Raw genomic sequence first — 13931 nt, 5'->3', positions numbered from 1 at the left:
AGGCATGGCTACACCCCAGCAGCTCCCAGCTTCATCTTCCTCCTACAGATGCAAAGCCAAACTTCTGTGTGGCCCATCCCAGCCGTTATGCCGCGCCCTGTGCTTCATTCGGTTACCCGTTCCGTCAGATAGCTCTTGCGCCTGAAGCATAGGCTATTTTCACCGGGAAGCCGCATGACCCGACGAGCCATACGAGTTCCTCTCACCACTCCATCGAGAATTCTGGTCGAGGAGCCGATGGGACCTAAGACATCGAAAACCCCAGATGAGACCCCGATTCAAGTTCTCACGGAATGTAATCGTCATCATCAACCAGAGGCAGCTTGAGATGAGAACCGTACCGAGCGGGAGACTTTTCCAAGGACCAAGCCCTAGCAGGCCGAATTATTCCTTCCGAATCGACTGATTCATGTTCTTTGAGAATACAACGGAAAGACGGAAATGGCTTCGGTGAACGGGTGCATAGGTTTTCTCAAGACGCTCCCGGAACCGATGGTAAATCCTTTCACCAAACATGCGTGGCATGCAGAAAATCGGATGCGGAACGGACAGGAGCACTCTTCCTGTCGTGAGCCGTGCGCCGTGAGGGGGTCAGAGGCTCCTGATAGTGAGTTTCGAGAGAGCACTTGCGCGGATCATGCTGAGTATGGGCTTTGTAATTCGGGAGGAGAGCCGGTGCGACGGAAGAGCCCACTTGAAAGAATCTGGCGCTGAATTCCTCCCGCTGATGGTACCCTCAAAGGAATGATTCTGGGGGGTTCCGCTCCACCTCGGCTTTTTTCGGGATCCCGCATCGATGTCGCCGTCAAATACCTCTGCGGGAATTTTCTGATCGATTTGTCCAAGACTGATTATCTTCAGTAGCCGCTTGAGAGCTTGCGGCTAATTCCTCTATTTCGATTCGATCGTATTCATCCAGCAGCCCGTTTCCCTGAAAACTTTCCTCTTCACGATGGAATACATCACGCTCGCGATTATGACGTGACGGCCAGAGGAACATTGCCCTGACGGCAAGAAGCCTTTGATCCCATCCACGCAGGATTGCACCTAATATCATGAATAAATCCGGGCTCCCGTACGCTCAAACATATGCAAGTCGTTGTAATCTGCGACAACTCATGCACTTGTAGCGGGCTTCCCGTAAAGGTTGCAAGCAGTATCCGTCTCAATTCTCGCGAGCGTGTCAACAATCTTTCGGAGAATCTTTTGCCGGAATGGCAAGTATATGATTCCCCCTGTTTTTGTCACTTGCCACCAATCATCGTTCTGTGTAAGGGACAACTCATAGCGGTAATTGTTCCCTCAATCACGCAGGCCGATGATGTGTTGATGGTCGTCTTCTCCCCCTCATAAATATCTTCAAGTTCTCTTCTCAATATTTCTTCCTCACTATCACCAATCATGAGTTGAACACCGATCAAGCCGTACTCGTAGCGACTTCGAGAGTTGCGGCTCAGTCAGACGCGAAGCCTGTTTCATGTACGCCGCGGCGCGAGGCTCTGCTCCTGCTTCCTGAATTCTCCGGCAGTCAGGTTAGGCTATATCCGTATGAGGCCTAAGCTGACGATCGGCATCAGCTCAATTCAGAAAAGAGTGGTGACGGTATTGCAAGCATGGCGACGAACTTCAGTGATCTTTAATCAAATAAAGACGAGAGATGGCGTCAGCATCAACCGTTCTCCATTGCGATACTTTTTTCCTTTCGAAGCGGAACGGAATTCTTCCCGCTGCCCCTCCCACGGCTGAGATAGGTTCCACTCGTAGGAGATACCCTCAGTTTGGTCGAGGGACTTCAAAAATTTGACTCTCATAGGCTAACCAGCCGTCGAGCCCGGCCCAAGGCCGCGATCTTCGAACAAAAATAAAGAGAACGGTATCCGCCCTACTGAATGAACTCCGTGCTCTGCGAACCACAATCGAAGCACAGCGTACCTTACAATTACCGTGTTTCCCCGAATATAAGTCCTACCCCGAAAATAAGCCCCACACGAATTTTCGGGCTCATCGCTGGAATAAGCCCTACCCCGAAAGTAAGCCAGCCCCAGCCCGAAAGTAAGCAATTCGGTCTGCGAGTCCACATTGTAGGTATTCAACCTCAGAAATAGCGATAAGTACCATATAATTGTCCCGAGACATGAAGAAATTTCTCGCGAGTAGGGGCGTTGATCAGATCATGATTCCCGCTGGCAAGACAGGTTATCTTCAGACGCTGGACTTGGCCATAAATAAACCATTCAAAGATTATCTGCGCTCGAACGTCAACGATTTCATCGAGCACCGTCTGCAGAGGAACATGCGGGGTTTCGTGAAACCCCCTCTGAGTGAAGTTGTCTCGTGGGTCAGGAAATCTCGGGGAACGATTTCGAATGAGTGTGTCGCGAATGCTCTCCGCGCAGGCTATCTCGATAAAAGTCATGCCTTTGAGGACAGTTACATCGGGAAACACGAGCGTCTCGGCCCAAGGGATCGCTCTGCGATCGAAAGTCAGAGGCTTGAGGGGGTTCTTCAGGCTTTAGATTTAGATTGTGAACAAGACGTGACAGAAGAGGATGAGATTGTCGTATTCGATTGACGATCATCGTGGTAATTTGTCGAATTCGGATTTTTGTTGTCATTCTGATTTGTCTCATAAGTTGAAACAAACCCTGCCCCGAAAGTAAGCCCTCCTGCTTTTTTCCGGGTAGTTGGCGAATATAAGCCCCGGCTTATATTCGGGGAAACACGGTAGTACCACATGAGTTCCGAGATCAAGTAGGAGGAACTGTTTTCTGATAATCATTTGGCGGAGGGGTAGAAGATCAGAAAAAAAGAACATCAATTTGCACACCGCGGGATCATTCCGCAACCGCCGAATCCCATGTGCGGCGAAATAGGTGGGGAGAGAGAGCTGAAAAACAGATGGATTCAAGGTAGCTCCTAGGAGGTGCTCCCCAGGTATTAAGATTGGATCACCGTCTCGAGCTATAGGAAACCTAGCCCGGATATCGATGACCAGTCGTGGATCGTGAAGCACAAGACTACCGCTTCCACGAGCGAATTCTCGGCGGATTCGGGCGCAATCCTGCCCGCACGATGACACCTACTCCGACTGACTAACCTTGAGCGGAGAATCCAGCGATGCAGTGTCCGTCATTCTATGTATTCTTTCTCGCAGCTATGCTCCGCGAGAGGATTCTACGGGGTGGTTGCTGAAGTTATATCAGGTTGCATGCATGCGGATACATGTTGCTCCAAGAAAGGACTTTCTCAATCGTCTGGTAGGAATGAGCGGCCATCCGACTCGTTCGGTATCGTAAGGCGGAACGAGCCACTATGCGTCAAAGTGATTCCAGATTGCTGCCATGGACTGACTCCACCGAATGATATGAGGCGTACTCTGAACTCGTCTTGAAGGTTAGAAACGTTGTGCGCGGACGCGCACTGAGTCTCCGTCTCGTCAAATCGCTAGCGAAATTGAGGAAGGTGAGCTCGACATGTCCCTCCCGCAGTGGCACGAGCCGTCTCTCTCGAAGAGTGACACGAAATGCCATCATCTCAACACATTTGGATTCCCGAAGGATTCTCTGAACCTCCCGGAGGATAATTCAAAGGGTCGGACACGACATAGCGAAGAGTCGTGGGAGTTTCCCGGAGAATCACGATCATCTCGGTCTTCAATTAGGAGGCTCCCCGCGTGATCAGACTTTTCAGGAGTCGCTGGGCGAGAAATCTGATTAGACGGGGCCCGCCGCAGTGGACTCCAGGGAATAAGACTATGTCGTGAAGCCGACTGCTGAAATACTCATTGGACCGCTTCTGACGATATTCTCGAATAAATGTTTTGCATTGGAAATCAAGAGGCACGCAGACTTTCGCGGTGGGGGACGGCACAATCCTATTAGTTTCCCGAGGGGCCGGGAAGTGTCCACCCGATCCTGCTGCTATTCTTGGATGTTTTTTCCAGCGACTCATTCCCGCGGTGCCGACTGAGAGAGAGCGCCCCATTTCTCCGCTCCTCATCCTCCTGTTGTGACGGCTCTCTTCGAGCGCAGCATCTTATCGACGCGAACTTATTCGATTTCAAGTGCACTTCGGCTCGAGATGCAATCTGGAGGTCGAGTCGAGCAACGGATGTCGAGCTAGCCGCTCGACCGATAAACTGGTTAGCACTTTCCACTGGATTGTATCACCTCGAGCTTGCGGTCGATATTCATTTCTAGCTCCCCGCTCTTCAGTCCACCATGCATCTCACTGCGATTCTGTTCTGTTCTGTCGCGCTCCTCGTGTTCGATGCATCCCCCGCAATGGCAGCAAACGGAGCTAAGTTGGACGACGCCATCGATGCCGCCAAGGAACGCGCGAGAACGTCTTACCCAGCAGCTAAGAAAATTGAGCTGGACTCCGTCTCAGAATCCGTGAGCATCTTCTAATATTTCCTTTGAAAGTATCGGAAGCCGCCATCAAGCTCGCCGAGCGGTGAAGAAAGCCACAACCCGGTAGATATCGTATTTAATAGTGGTTAGAACTCGGATCTTGTCTCTACTCACTTCTGTACTTGATTCGCAGAATCCCAACTCCCCAAAATATGGAGTGACTCTCAACATCGATGGACAACGCTGCACGATCATGTACATGAACGACGAGAAATCCGCTAAAAATTTGAAAGTTCTGAGGGATTTTGAGTGTCAGTGAATAAATTGGAGCTCTCCTCCCCTGGAGAGTGGCCATGTCCCCCGAGAAAGTTCAACGAGATCATGAAGTTAGGAAGTTAATCTGAGAAATTCGCCTGAAGCATCTGGACGTTGACTCGGTCTTCTTTCTCATCTGGTAGGACCCAGCGGTTACCATCGATGGAACGAGTGCCGGACGAAACCCGGACTCGACTTCCATTGAACGGAATTCCAGACAAGTTCCCTCCTCTGGGGTGCAAAGATTCGTGGCGGATCGGAGCGTGTGATCCACGCTTCGCTTCGGGAGTTCCTGCGGTCCTGGGAGAAGTCCAAGCTAGATTTCTTATTGACAGAGAAGCGTCATCCAAAGGAAGAGGTCGCGACGCTCCATCGATCGGAGGTTTGAGGTCGCATACTTCTGGCGGGGGCGGCGACAACAGCCACCTCCGCTGTCCACCTTGTTGGCCGAGCTCGATATCGAAATGAAAACACACCCGTGGCGATCGCCTCCCAGGAACCCGGCAGATCGTCACGGTATGATCGCCTGCGATGGCGAGCCCGACTCGGGGACGATTCTCAGACGGTCGAGCAAGGAAATTTTTTTTATTTTTATTTTAATCGTTGATAATTTATTAACCCCCGATGAAGAATGCAATGACAGTACGTGCCTGCTGTGGAATTAATCCGTGTTACAGTCGCACGGAAAATATACGTCGTCAATCGATTGGGTCTATTGCCGGGGGGGGGTTCTACCTAATGGATATCAGTTTCAGAGCTAGTAGAGGATTCTTCTAATTTCATCGCAAGTAGTTGTGGCGTAGTAATTTTTGATTACTTCTCTGACGAATTCTCTTCTACAGATTAGGTGATTGTCTGTATAGTTGCGAACGTCGGGAGGCAAGTTGTTGTACAGCTTATTATTGAAGTTTGGGAAAGGGGTTCTTCTATTACGAGTTTTGGCGAGTTCAGTGAGAGCCAGGCGACCCTCCGCTTTGAAGCGGGTCTGGTGCGTTCTGGTCTTGGGAGGAGGGTTCGTATAGGATTCAGGCGATACACGGGATTAAGGGCGTATAGCCTCCTGAATTCCAGAATATTCAGACTCTTGAAGAGGGCAGAGGAGTGCTCCCTGTGCCCCTTGTTCAGGATGATTCTCACCGCTTTCTTTTGTAGAATGTGAATCTTCGACAAGAGGGTGGTCGTCGTGCCTTCATATATGTGGATCATGTACCGGACGTGGGATTCCACGAGGGCAAATATATTGATCTTTTGAGTGGTAGAGAGGCCACGTTGCGTATTCTCGCGAGAACCGCGATACCTGAGCGCATCTTGGAGAAGATTGAGTTGACATGAGAGCAAAATTTCGAGTCATGATCTAGAACGAGCCCTAGGAACTTGTGGGTGTGTACTGACTGTATTGTCCCGCAAAATATCAGCGAAAAACTTCGCGGCGTGGCACACCTTGCAAAAAGACAGGGGAGGGGGCGAACACAGCTTCGAAGAACGGAGGAAAACTGAGCTTGCCCCCTCAGCAACGGGCGAGTTGCCTTTAGAGCTTGCCGTGTCATGTCTCCGATATCAGCCAGCGTCGGCTGTTGTCGTTTTCCGCTTTCGACGGCTCCCTCGAGCGCGGCATCTAATCAAGGCCGAATAATTCGCTCACTAGTGTGCCCCGGTACGAGACGCGACCTTAAGCTTGGACCAAGCACGGAAGTGGAGCTGGCTGGCCAATCCATCCTGAGCTTGCCGTCTCTTTCCTACGGATCGTGCTGTCGTGAACTTGCGCCAGATATTCATTCCTCATTCTCTGTGCCTTGTTTCACCATGCGTCTCTCCGCCATAGTGTTCAGTCTGGTTGCGGCCCTTATGCTCGACGTTTCCACCTCGGCGGCAATCGGCGATCGTAAATTGGATGACGCTATCGATCTCGCCCTGAGCCGCGCTAGGTCGTCGTTTCCAGAGGCGAAAAAAATCGAGCTCGACTCGGTCTCAGAATCCGTAAGCGTATATACTCTCCTACTCCGCTGAACTCCGAGTAGCCGATCAAGGAAGACAATGGCTCACGGGGAAATCCCATGATTATGAACATTTATTATGCTTCCCCCTCGGAGTGACATCTCCGGGGTACTGACCGACAATGAGCCAAGGACCTTTCTTGCAGAATCCACTGTCGCTCAAATACGGAGTGACTCTCAATGTCGATGGGAAGCTCTGCACGATCATTTTTACGAACGACAGGAAAGATGCGAGCAAGCTGAAAGTCAATAGGGACTTCGAGTGCCATTGAATAAATTGAACTCATCTCTCCGATTCGCGTGATTGTTTTTTGGAGAGAGCACTTAGTCCGGGTCGTGCAGCACATGATCACCCAGCGGAGACGTGCGAGAGCTCTGTCGGAGACCCTCTGGCTTCTTCCGAATAGTTATCCAGAGAAGGATGCTGCGTCCTTCCGCTCCATCATGATGCGTCGCGGAATGGTGCTGGACAACGGTCGCCTTAACGAGATCTGAAGCCCCACGAGGAAGCCCGCCGGAGCCCCTCAGGATTCCATTGCCCACAAACTCGATCCTCGTCCGGAATTCGGTGCGCATTGGAGTTCGGTCGCCTGCTACACGATCATATTCGCCTCATGAGCTGACTTAGCGCAAGCGACCTGAATAACGAAGCTCAGCATACCGGTTAGCGGTTAGTGTTGTTACCTCAACGTATTTCCCTCTCCCGAGGTATTTTCTTGAAATTTTTTCCATCGGAGCATCTGATCCTGGAAGATCGTGCCAAAGGGGAACCACCTCGAAGTACAAAAATCATCCCTCCGATTCAAACGCGTCATAAACATTCGGTCGAGCACCAAGAACGAAGTCGATGGTCGATGGGACCTCCGCTACAACATCACCCACAACAACATGGTCAGCCGTGCTTCGGCTATCCAGGCCAGCAGCAGCCCCAATATCCAGGCCAACAGCAGCAACCATATTCAGGCCAACAACAGCAACATTATTCCGGTCTGCAACAGCACCAGTACTCTGGGCAACAACAGTACGCGGCCCAACGGCAACAGCAGCAATCTGGCACAAGTCAGCTTCGATATCAAGGCCAGCCACAAGAGCAGCCGCTACAATATCCCAACTATGGATCCGATCTTCATGGGAATCTTTACGGGCAGCCAGGCTTCGCCCCGCTACCCGCCTATGGCACTCGAGGAGTTGCCCACAAACAACGTGAGTTTTCCCAGTTATCCGAAGCTTTCTATCAATGTCCGATCCCCGAGCGATGCGTATTCTCTGCGGGATGGTCGAGAGCAACGCCCCGCGCGGCTCAGTAGTGGAGCCGCGCGGAGGGATCCTCGAAACACTGTTGATAGGACTTCATCCGAATCGAGGCTTTCCGATTGCGAGGGACTCTCGCCCGGCTCTCAGAGCTTCTCCGCGAACTGGACTATTTCGAAACTCTCAGTAGACACATTCTTTGGTTAGGTAGGTGAGTATCATTAGATTATGATAACTCGGGGCCGAGGGTCGGTCGTGGATCCCGATGAGATCGGCTGGTCCGCCCCTCGTGCTCAGCAAAAATCTGAATATTGTCTGTGCATGTACCGACACGCGGACAATTGTGCGAATGAACCTTGGACGACCGGGGATTCGATTGAGTATTTCGGAGGCGAGGATTGAGCTAGACATTTCGTCCATCCGAGGACTGAATCGACCTCAACCTTTTCCTTCCCAGATCTCGACAGCGACAATGAATTGCCGGATCTCAGCGATATCATGGACTACGTCGATGTCACAAATGGTCAGTAAATAGATCCTCGGGGAGCGGAATGAGTCGAGATGTGGACAAAACTCGGGACTCGAACGCCACGAATGGGAGCGGTTTCCCTCTGCTGACGGAACAATTCCTCATCGTAGGTCCGAACTCGCCGGAAACAGCCGCGAGGGATTCTCCGCCGAAAAGTGCGAAGATACGGCGTGATACGCCGGAAAAAGGCAAAGTTAGGAAGGAAGCAGCTCCGAAAAAATCGGTCATGAACGCCGATCACGAGTTGAAGGAGAAGACGCAAGCGAGGGAAGAAGATGGAGCCGCGAAAAAAAACGCGGTGCCAAAGAAGAGTGATGCGGTCAAGAAAGAAACGAGAAAATCCAGCCCTCGCTCTCCAGGCGGCAAAACACGCGGGTCTACCTTCCCGGAGGGGGTGAAAAAGAACAAAGCGGCGCGGCCGACAAAAAGGTCGAGCGCGTCGCCCCCCGCAGTCTTTGTCAGAGAAGAAATTGCACCCGTCCGGAATTCGAGAGAGAAAACTCCGCCTGGTGCGACGGAATCAGAACAGAAAGCTTGCTTGAAACGGAAGATCTACCGAGACACGACGGTCACACCACCCTCGACAGAGAGCGAGTCCGATGAGATTGTAGCGAGAAATTCACCTATCAGGACGTCACAGACCCAACCGGTGCCTCTTCATGCAAAAAGCACGAAAGGGGCGAAACACTACCTCTCTGACGTTGCCAAGAGCGATGGAGCACATCAGAGGAAGAATACGACTTCGAAGAATGCAAAAAAACTCAACAAACCCAAGCAATTAAAAAAAAGGGCCTCGCAGGATGAGATCGCGAAGCAAAATAGGGGAATCAGCAAGAGAGCTGTACCAAAAGCGCGGAGGCTCTGCTGTGTTGTGCTCTGAGAGTTTTTTAAGGCGTTCCCGATAAGTATATCCGATAAGTGGAATAATATCATAGAGAATGATTGTATCGTTATTATCGCTGCGGTTGGTTGTACTCCCGCTCGCGACTGAGAGACGGCAGGTCTCTCTGCGATCGAACTCCCCACGGTTCGATTGTACTGAATTCGAAATGAAACGATTGGGCCTCGACGCATAAGCTCGCATCGGCACACGCCTCATGAAGCTCCTGGAGGCAGACATTCATGATGCCGTGGAGAACAGGGGAGCACCATTTCAAACCTTCTTGTCGAGAATCGAGGAGATCCAAGGGAGGGAATCCGACCGAGTCCCTGGCGGTGCTTCCCCCTTCCGAATCTATTTCTCATTCTACGTGATACCCCGAAACATGCGTCCTCGGTTGGCTGCTTTATTTGCTCGATAGCTTGTTCGATCGCCAAAGAATTTCCACGATCAGCGATCGCATGGATCGCGCTCAGGTGAATGACGGCGGCGAATCAGCGCCAGATCATAGAACGCTGCATCCCAGCCTCCAAGGTGTGGATCCAAAGGAAAGAGAGCCTCTCCCCGAGGCATCAATCCAACGACCAAATGTGGCTCCGATAGACGCGCTCACCTTCGTGTGAAATCCTACTCATTCTTTCGACGCTCCAAGCTCTAATTGACAGAGCTCGGGATAGTTTCCTCGTGGATCCTGATAGACACGGACAGAGCGAGCCGTTGGCGCTGCGTGTTGTCGAGCGATGCTCCGGACGGAAAAAAGCTCAATCGTAGCCATTGATTGATGAGAAAGTTTTCGGATCCGAATGATGAGTAGGAGTAAGGAGTGGGGACTTGAAGCGATTAAGTCTTTTTTGACACGGGGACACTTCGCATTTCTTCCCCAACATTTCCTCAGAGGAGCGCTGCACCAGCGAGGACTGGATATCTGAAAACTACCGATTGCAGGCTCTCCCAATACTCTTCTCTGCCCTCTGGTTCCGCTCTTCCCGGGGTTTTCCGATCTAACGCCGCGCGTCGGCAGGGTCTGAAATGCGCGATGGAGAGAAATTTCACAAGTGTATCGCAGTCGGTTCACCCGCCGAGAGAGGCTCGATTCTACGATAAAATGTTCGATTTTTAAGATCCCGACGTATATATTCACGATATATGTACGCGTACAGTTTTGCGCTGTGCACCGCACGAAATTAAACTGGAACTGTCGTGAGCACTACTGCTCATGGCGCCGGCGAGGACTCGGATTTTTTGACGCGTAGCCTGTCTCCCCGATACGTCCGATGGAACGAGAAGCCGTGCCGCAAACTTCTCTGGCAATTGGGTTGTCCATTGTTTGTGATTCGAGCCTTGAACTATTACTCACGAGTGAGGGTCTGCAGCAGGTCAGAAGTCGGCCGTCAACATTGGAATCCGCTTCGAAGATTTCACCCCTATAGAGCAGGTTATGCAGGTTATGCCTTTCCATGCATCCTCCCAGAGAATGCGTAGCAGCCCGACGGTCCTTGATCGATTTATGAGAAGCATGCTCACATATGATGAACGTCCGCACGACAAGAGAATAACATCAGATGACATTTGACGACATGAGGAGCTCCGACGATGAAATCCACGCCGCGTATACGGAACAGGTCAACCCGACTCGTTTCTTCCGCTCAATGACGGAATGACGGTGTCCTCATCAGCTGAAAATACTGCATGTTTTTCATCTCTGATTGTATTCGATGATGCACAATGCTTTTGGGACCGTCGTGTTGAGGACGAACACGGGATTTGTGGTCGACTCCGCGGTTCGATAAGAGGAACGTCGTCCATTTTTGCATCCATGAAACTATACATATAGGTAACCGACATTGCTTGATGTCGAACGGAAGCCGTACATCTTGCAGCCGTGATCCATGCCGAATAGTGACCAGTCTCTTGCGGAAAGTGTTCTCTACTCAAACTAAGCATCGAAGACCACATCGAATGAGGACTCACCAAGATGTGCTCACGGAGTTTGTCTCTTTCGTCCGAGGAAATGTTCAGACCCTCCGAAAGTCCTCGGAACGATTCGTAATCCTCGTCAGACTCGAGGTTTCTGAAAGAATCGGCGGATTCTCACTTCGTTGCTCCGGAGGTTCTGCTAGGAGAACTTCTTTCGGCACGGGAGGATGTGGTTCTTCTCCACAAGCTGAGGTCTCCGGGGTTTCACGTTGGTCAGAGACATTGCCGCGATGGTAGAGAACGTCTCCGGTGTTGTCCCGCGGATGTAGAATAACTCCTTCTATCCTTCTATTTGAGAGCGCTCGAGTGGCACCGTTCCACCGACCGATCCTCTCGACCGATTCCGTATGACCGAAGCCCTTACAATTGAGTCGGCTCCACCGACATTCCTCCCTGCAGACCAGGGTGGATCGGCGCAGATCGGAAAGACCTCCTTCCCTTGGGCTTACGATTGAACAATTCGTCACATTCCCGAGAACGATTCAGCTAAAGGAGGGAGATGAAAAAACTCCGAAATTTCAGAAAAAAAATATATATATTTATTCCGTTATATACATTAAAGTATTCACAGATCTGCGTCGGAGTATCTGACTCCCGACGACAAACAGGCGTTATTCTCTACTGTTATGCAGACACCAGATGAACCTCTCTCACATTGAAATATTGTTTTCGGCACACGCGCTGCACCTCGGCGGCTTGACGCCGTCATTCTCGGCGCAGGTGAAGTGGACATAATGGTCTCGGCAGCTCACGGTTGCGCGCGGCCTCCGGCACTCAACGCATTTCACGGACTGCGACTGGAGCAACTCATCTCTGAGGAGGTCCCTCGTGATTTCCCGACCTCGAAGGTCAATGTTGTACGTCTGCCGGTCAGATTGATATTTTATCTCCATTTCTAGGACCCATCGTCAAGTGGAGTGGAGATAAATATTCACGACAACTTCTGGGAGATATGTCAGGAGGAAGAGATGCAAAATCGACTAACCACACAGCCGCAGTGAGATCGCAACGGGGCTCCCAAGAAGTCGTAGACGACTTCATAACATTCGTCTTCCGCTATCCATTTTTCACAGAAGGCGCAATCGCCTTCGAAGACTGAAAATGACGAAAATGATTCCAGCATCTTGGAGAGGAAGTGCTTCGCGAGAGCCACGTGCCAGCACAACTCGAAAACTTTCGAAACGTCCAGGCGCTTCGAGCGGGAACTTACCTCTGCTCAAGATCTCGTGGGCGAGTTCGTCCAAACCTTCCATCGCAATCGAAGTTGTTAGCTGGAGCTGGCAGCTGAAACAGGAAGTGCCGTCAACGATGAGATGCGCGGTATTTATGGCGGAGACACTCTCTTCTCTCACTCTCAGGAGGTGCTCGACGTAGTTCACAGATCAGGTGTACGTTCCCTCTCGAGCGACGTGCGAGCTAGGAAACATCGCGCATGTGATATTGACGCACTGATAGAGCTAGACATCCATCGATATAACAAACCCTCGAACGTTCTCGAAGCAAAATTTGAAATTTGCTCCACGCAGAATCGACCTTCTCCGCAGAAATATATAGGGCGCCCCTCCGAGGATATCGCTGCGAGCACAACTTTCGTGGATGAAGTCTCTGAATATTGAGAGTCGCCAATCACCAACTTTCCGGACCGAGAACTTTCCAGATGATGCGGACAAAGCGGAGGATCGCCTCGATGTCGTCCACGGTCCACGGGTCGCCTTACCTCTCCGGGCGTATCGCCAGAATGGGACTTCAATAAGACAGGCTCATTGCTATATGGTGGAAGTATTGTATACGTGTTCCGAGCTCATCGACGCGCAGTCGGGAACGCCACCCAGCGGAACTTCTACTGGAAATCGTCCATATAAAGGCTCTCGAGTCTTCTAACACGTGGTCTCTCATACTGAAAGAGATGAACGTTCGAATTCTCGAACACCACCGTAGGTCAAGTCTGGGGATGAAGAAGAATTTATGCCGATATATGCTTATCCACGGCAACTAATCACGTCGCGTGACAATCCCGTATCAGATTATTCGGCTCATTCCCTCCAACAGGACTTTCCCTAAGGTCGTTACAATCGGTCCCGTCCAGAATGAAGGCTCTCGGGCGTTGTAAGTTAACACGTGGTCTGAAATGCTGGAAGAGACAAACGTTCGAATTCTCAAACACCACCGTAGGTCGAGTTTTTGGGTGAGAGATATGTATGCCGGGATGAGCATATCCACGCCTACGAATCGCGTCGAATGGATTCGAATGCATTTCGGGGAACGGAGCGATTCGACTCAACGATTTCGGCTCTGGATTGACGGCTCGATAGCGTCACATGGATATCCTCGTTTCTCCGTTCGCTTGTTTATCCGGCGCGGGTGGCCGCGCATGATGATCGAGCGGCCGGGTGTCGGGCGAATGGTGCACGGTCCGAGACTCGAACGACGTACCACGAGACTTCTGCCTCGTAACCAATGTGTCATCCATGATAATCAGGGGCGACATCAATTGGGATGTGTTTCAAGATTCTCGGCATATCTAGTCGAAATATCTCGTTCAATGTCGGGAATATCGGATCCGCTCCTTCATTCGAGCTTTTCTCCTCGAGGTTCTAAATGGTTGTTGACCTCCGACGAGTAGGCAAGTCGAC

The 13931-nt window shown here is 51.2% G+C and overlaps 3 protein-coding genes across 3 annotated transcripts; 2 read left to right on the top strand and 1 right to left on the bottom strand.

Moving 5' to 3' along the window:
* Nucleotides 1-2134: 2134 nt before the first annotated feature.
* On the top strand, nt 2135-2572 carry LOC108863861 (uncharacterized). The gene has a single exon (XM_018638518.1). The coding sequence runs from the start codon at nt 2135-2137 to the stop codon at nt 2570-2572; it is 438 nt and encodes a 145-aa protein (XP_018494034.1).
* Nucleotides 2573-4096: 1524 nt separating this feature from the next.
* On the top strand, nt 4097-4720 carry LOC100908019 (uncharacterized). The gene is made up of 2 exons (XM_018638524.1): nt 4097-4394; nt 4546-4720. Exons 1-2 carry the CDS (start codon nt 4221-4223, stop codon nt 4669-4671), a joined length of 300 nt encoding a protein of 99 aa, XP_018494040.1. The 5' UTR covers nt 4097-4220; the 3' UTR covers nt 4672-4720.
* A 7098-nt stretch (nt 4721-11818) lies between these two features.
* On the bottom strand, nt 11819-12593 carry LOC108863862 (uncharacterized). Its single transcript, XM_018638520.1, has 3 exons — nt 12509-12593; nt 12284-12393; nt 11819-12161 (listed from the first exon to the last, which is right to left on the bottom strand). Exons 1-3 carry the CDS (start codon nt 12549-12551, stop codon nt 11949-11951), a joined length of 366 nt encoding a protein of 121 aa, XP_018494036.1. The 5' UTR covers nt 12552-12593; the 3' UTR covers nt 11819-11948.
* Nucleotides 12594-13931: the final 1338 nt, after the last annotated feature.

This window comes from Galendromus occidentalis, unplaced genomic scaffold, assembly GCF_000255335.2.
Source record: "Galendromus occidentalis unplaced genomic scaffold, Mocc_1.1 scf7180000077086, whole genome shotgun sequence".
In the NCBI taxonomy this organism is placed as follows: domain Eukaryota; kingdom Metazoa; phylum Arthropoda; class Arachnida; order Mesostigmata; family Phytoseiidae; genus Galendromus; species Galendromus occidentalis.
Note: the sequence above shows the minus strand (reverse complement) of the source record. Positions and strands in the feature narration are given on the sequence as shown.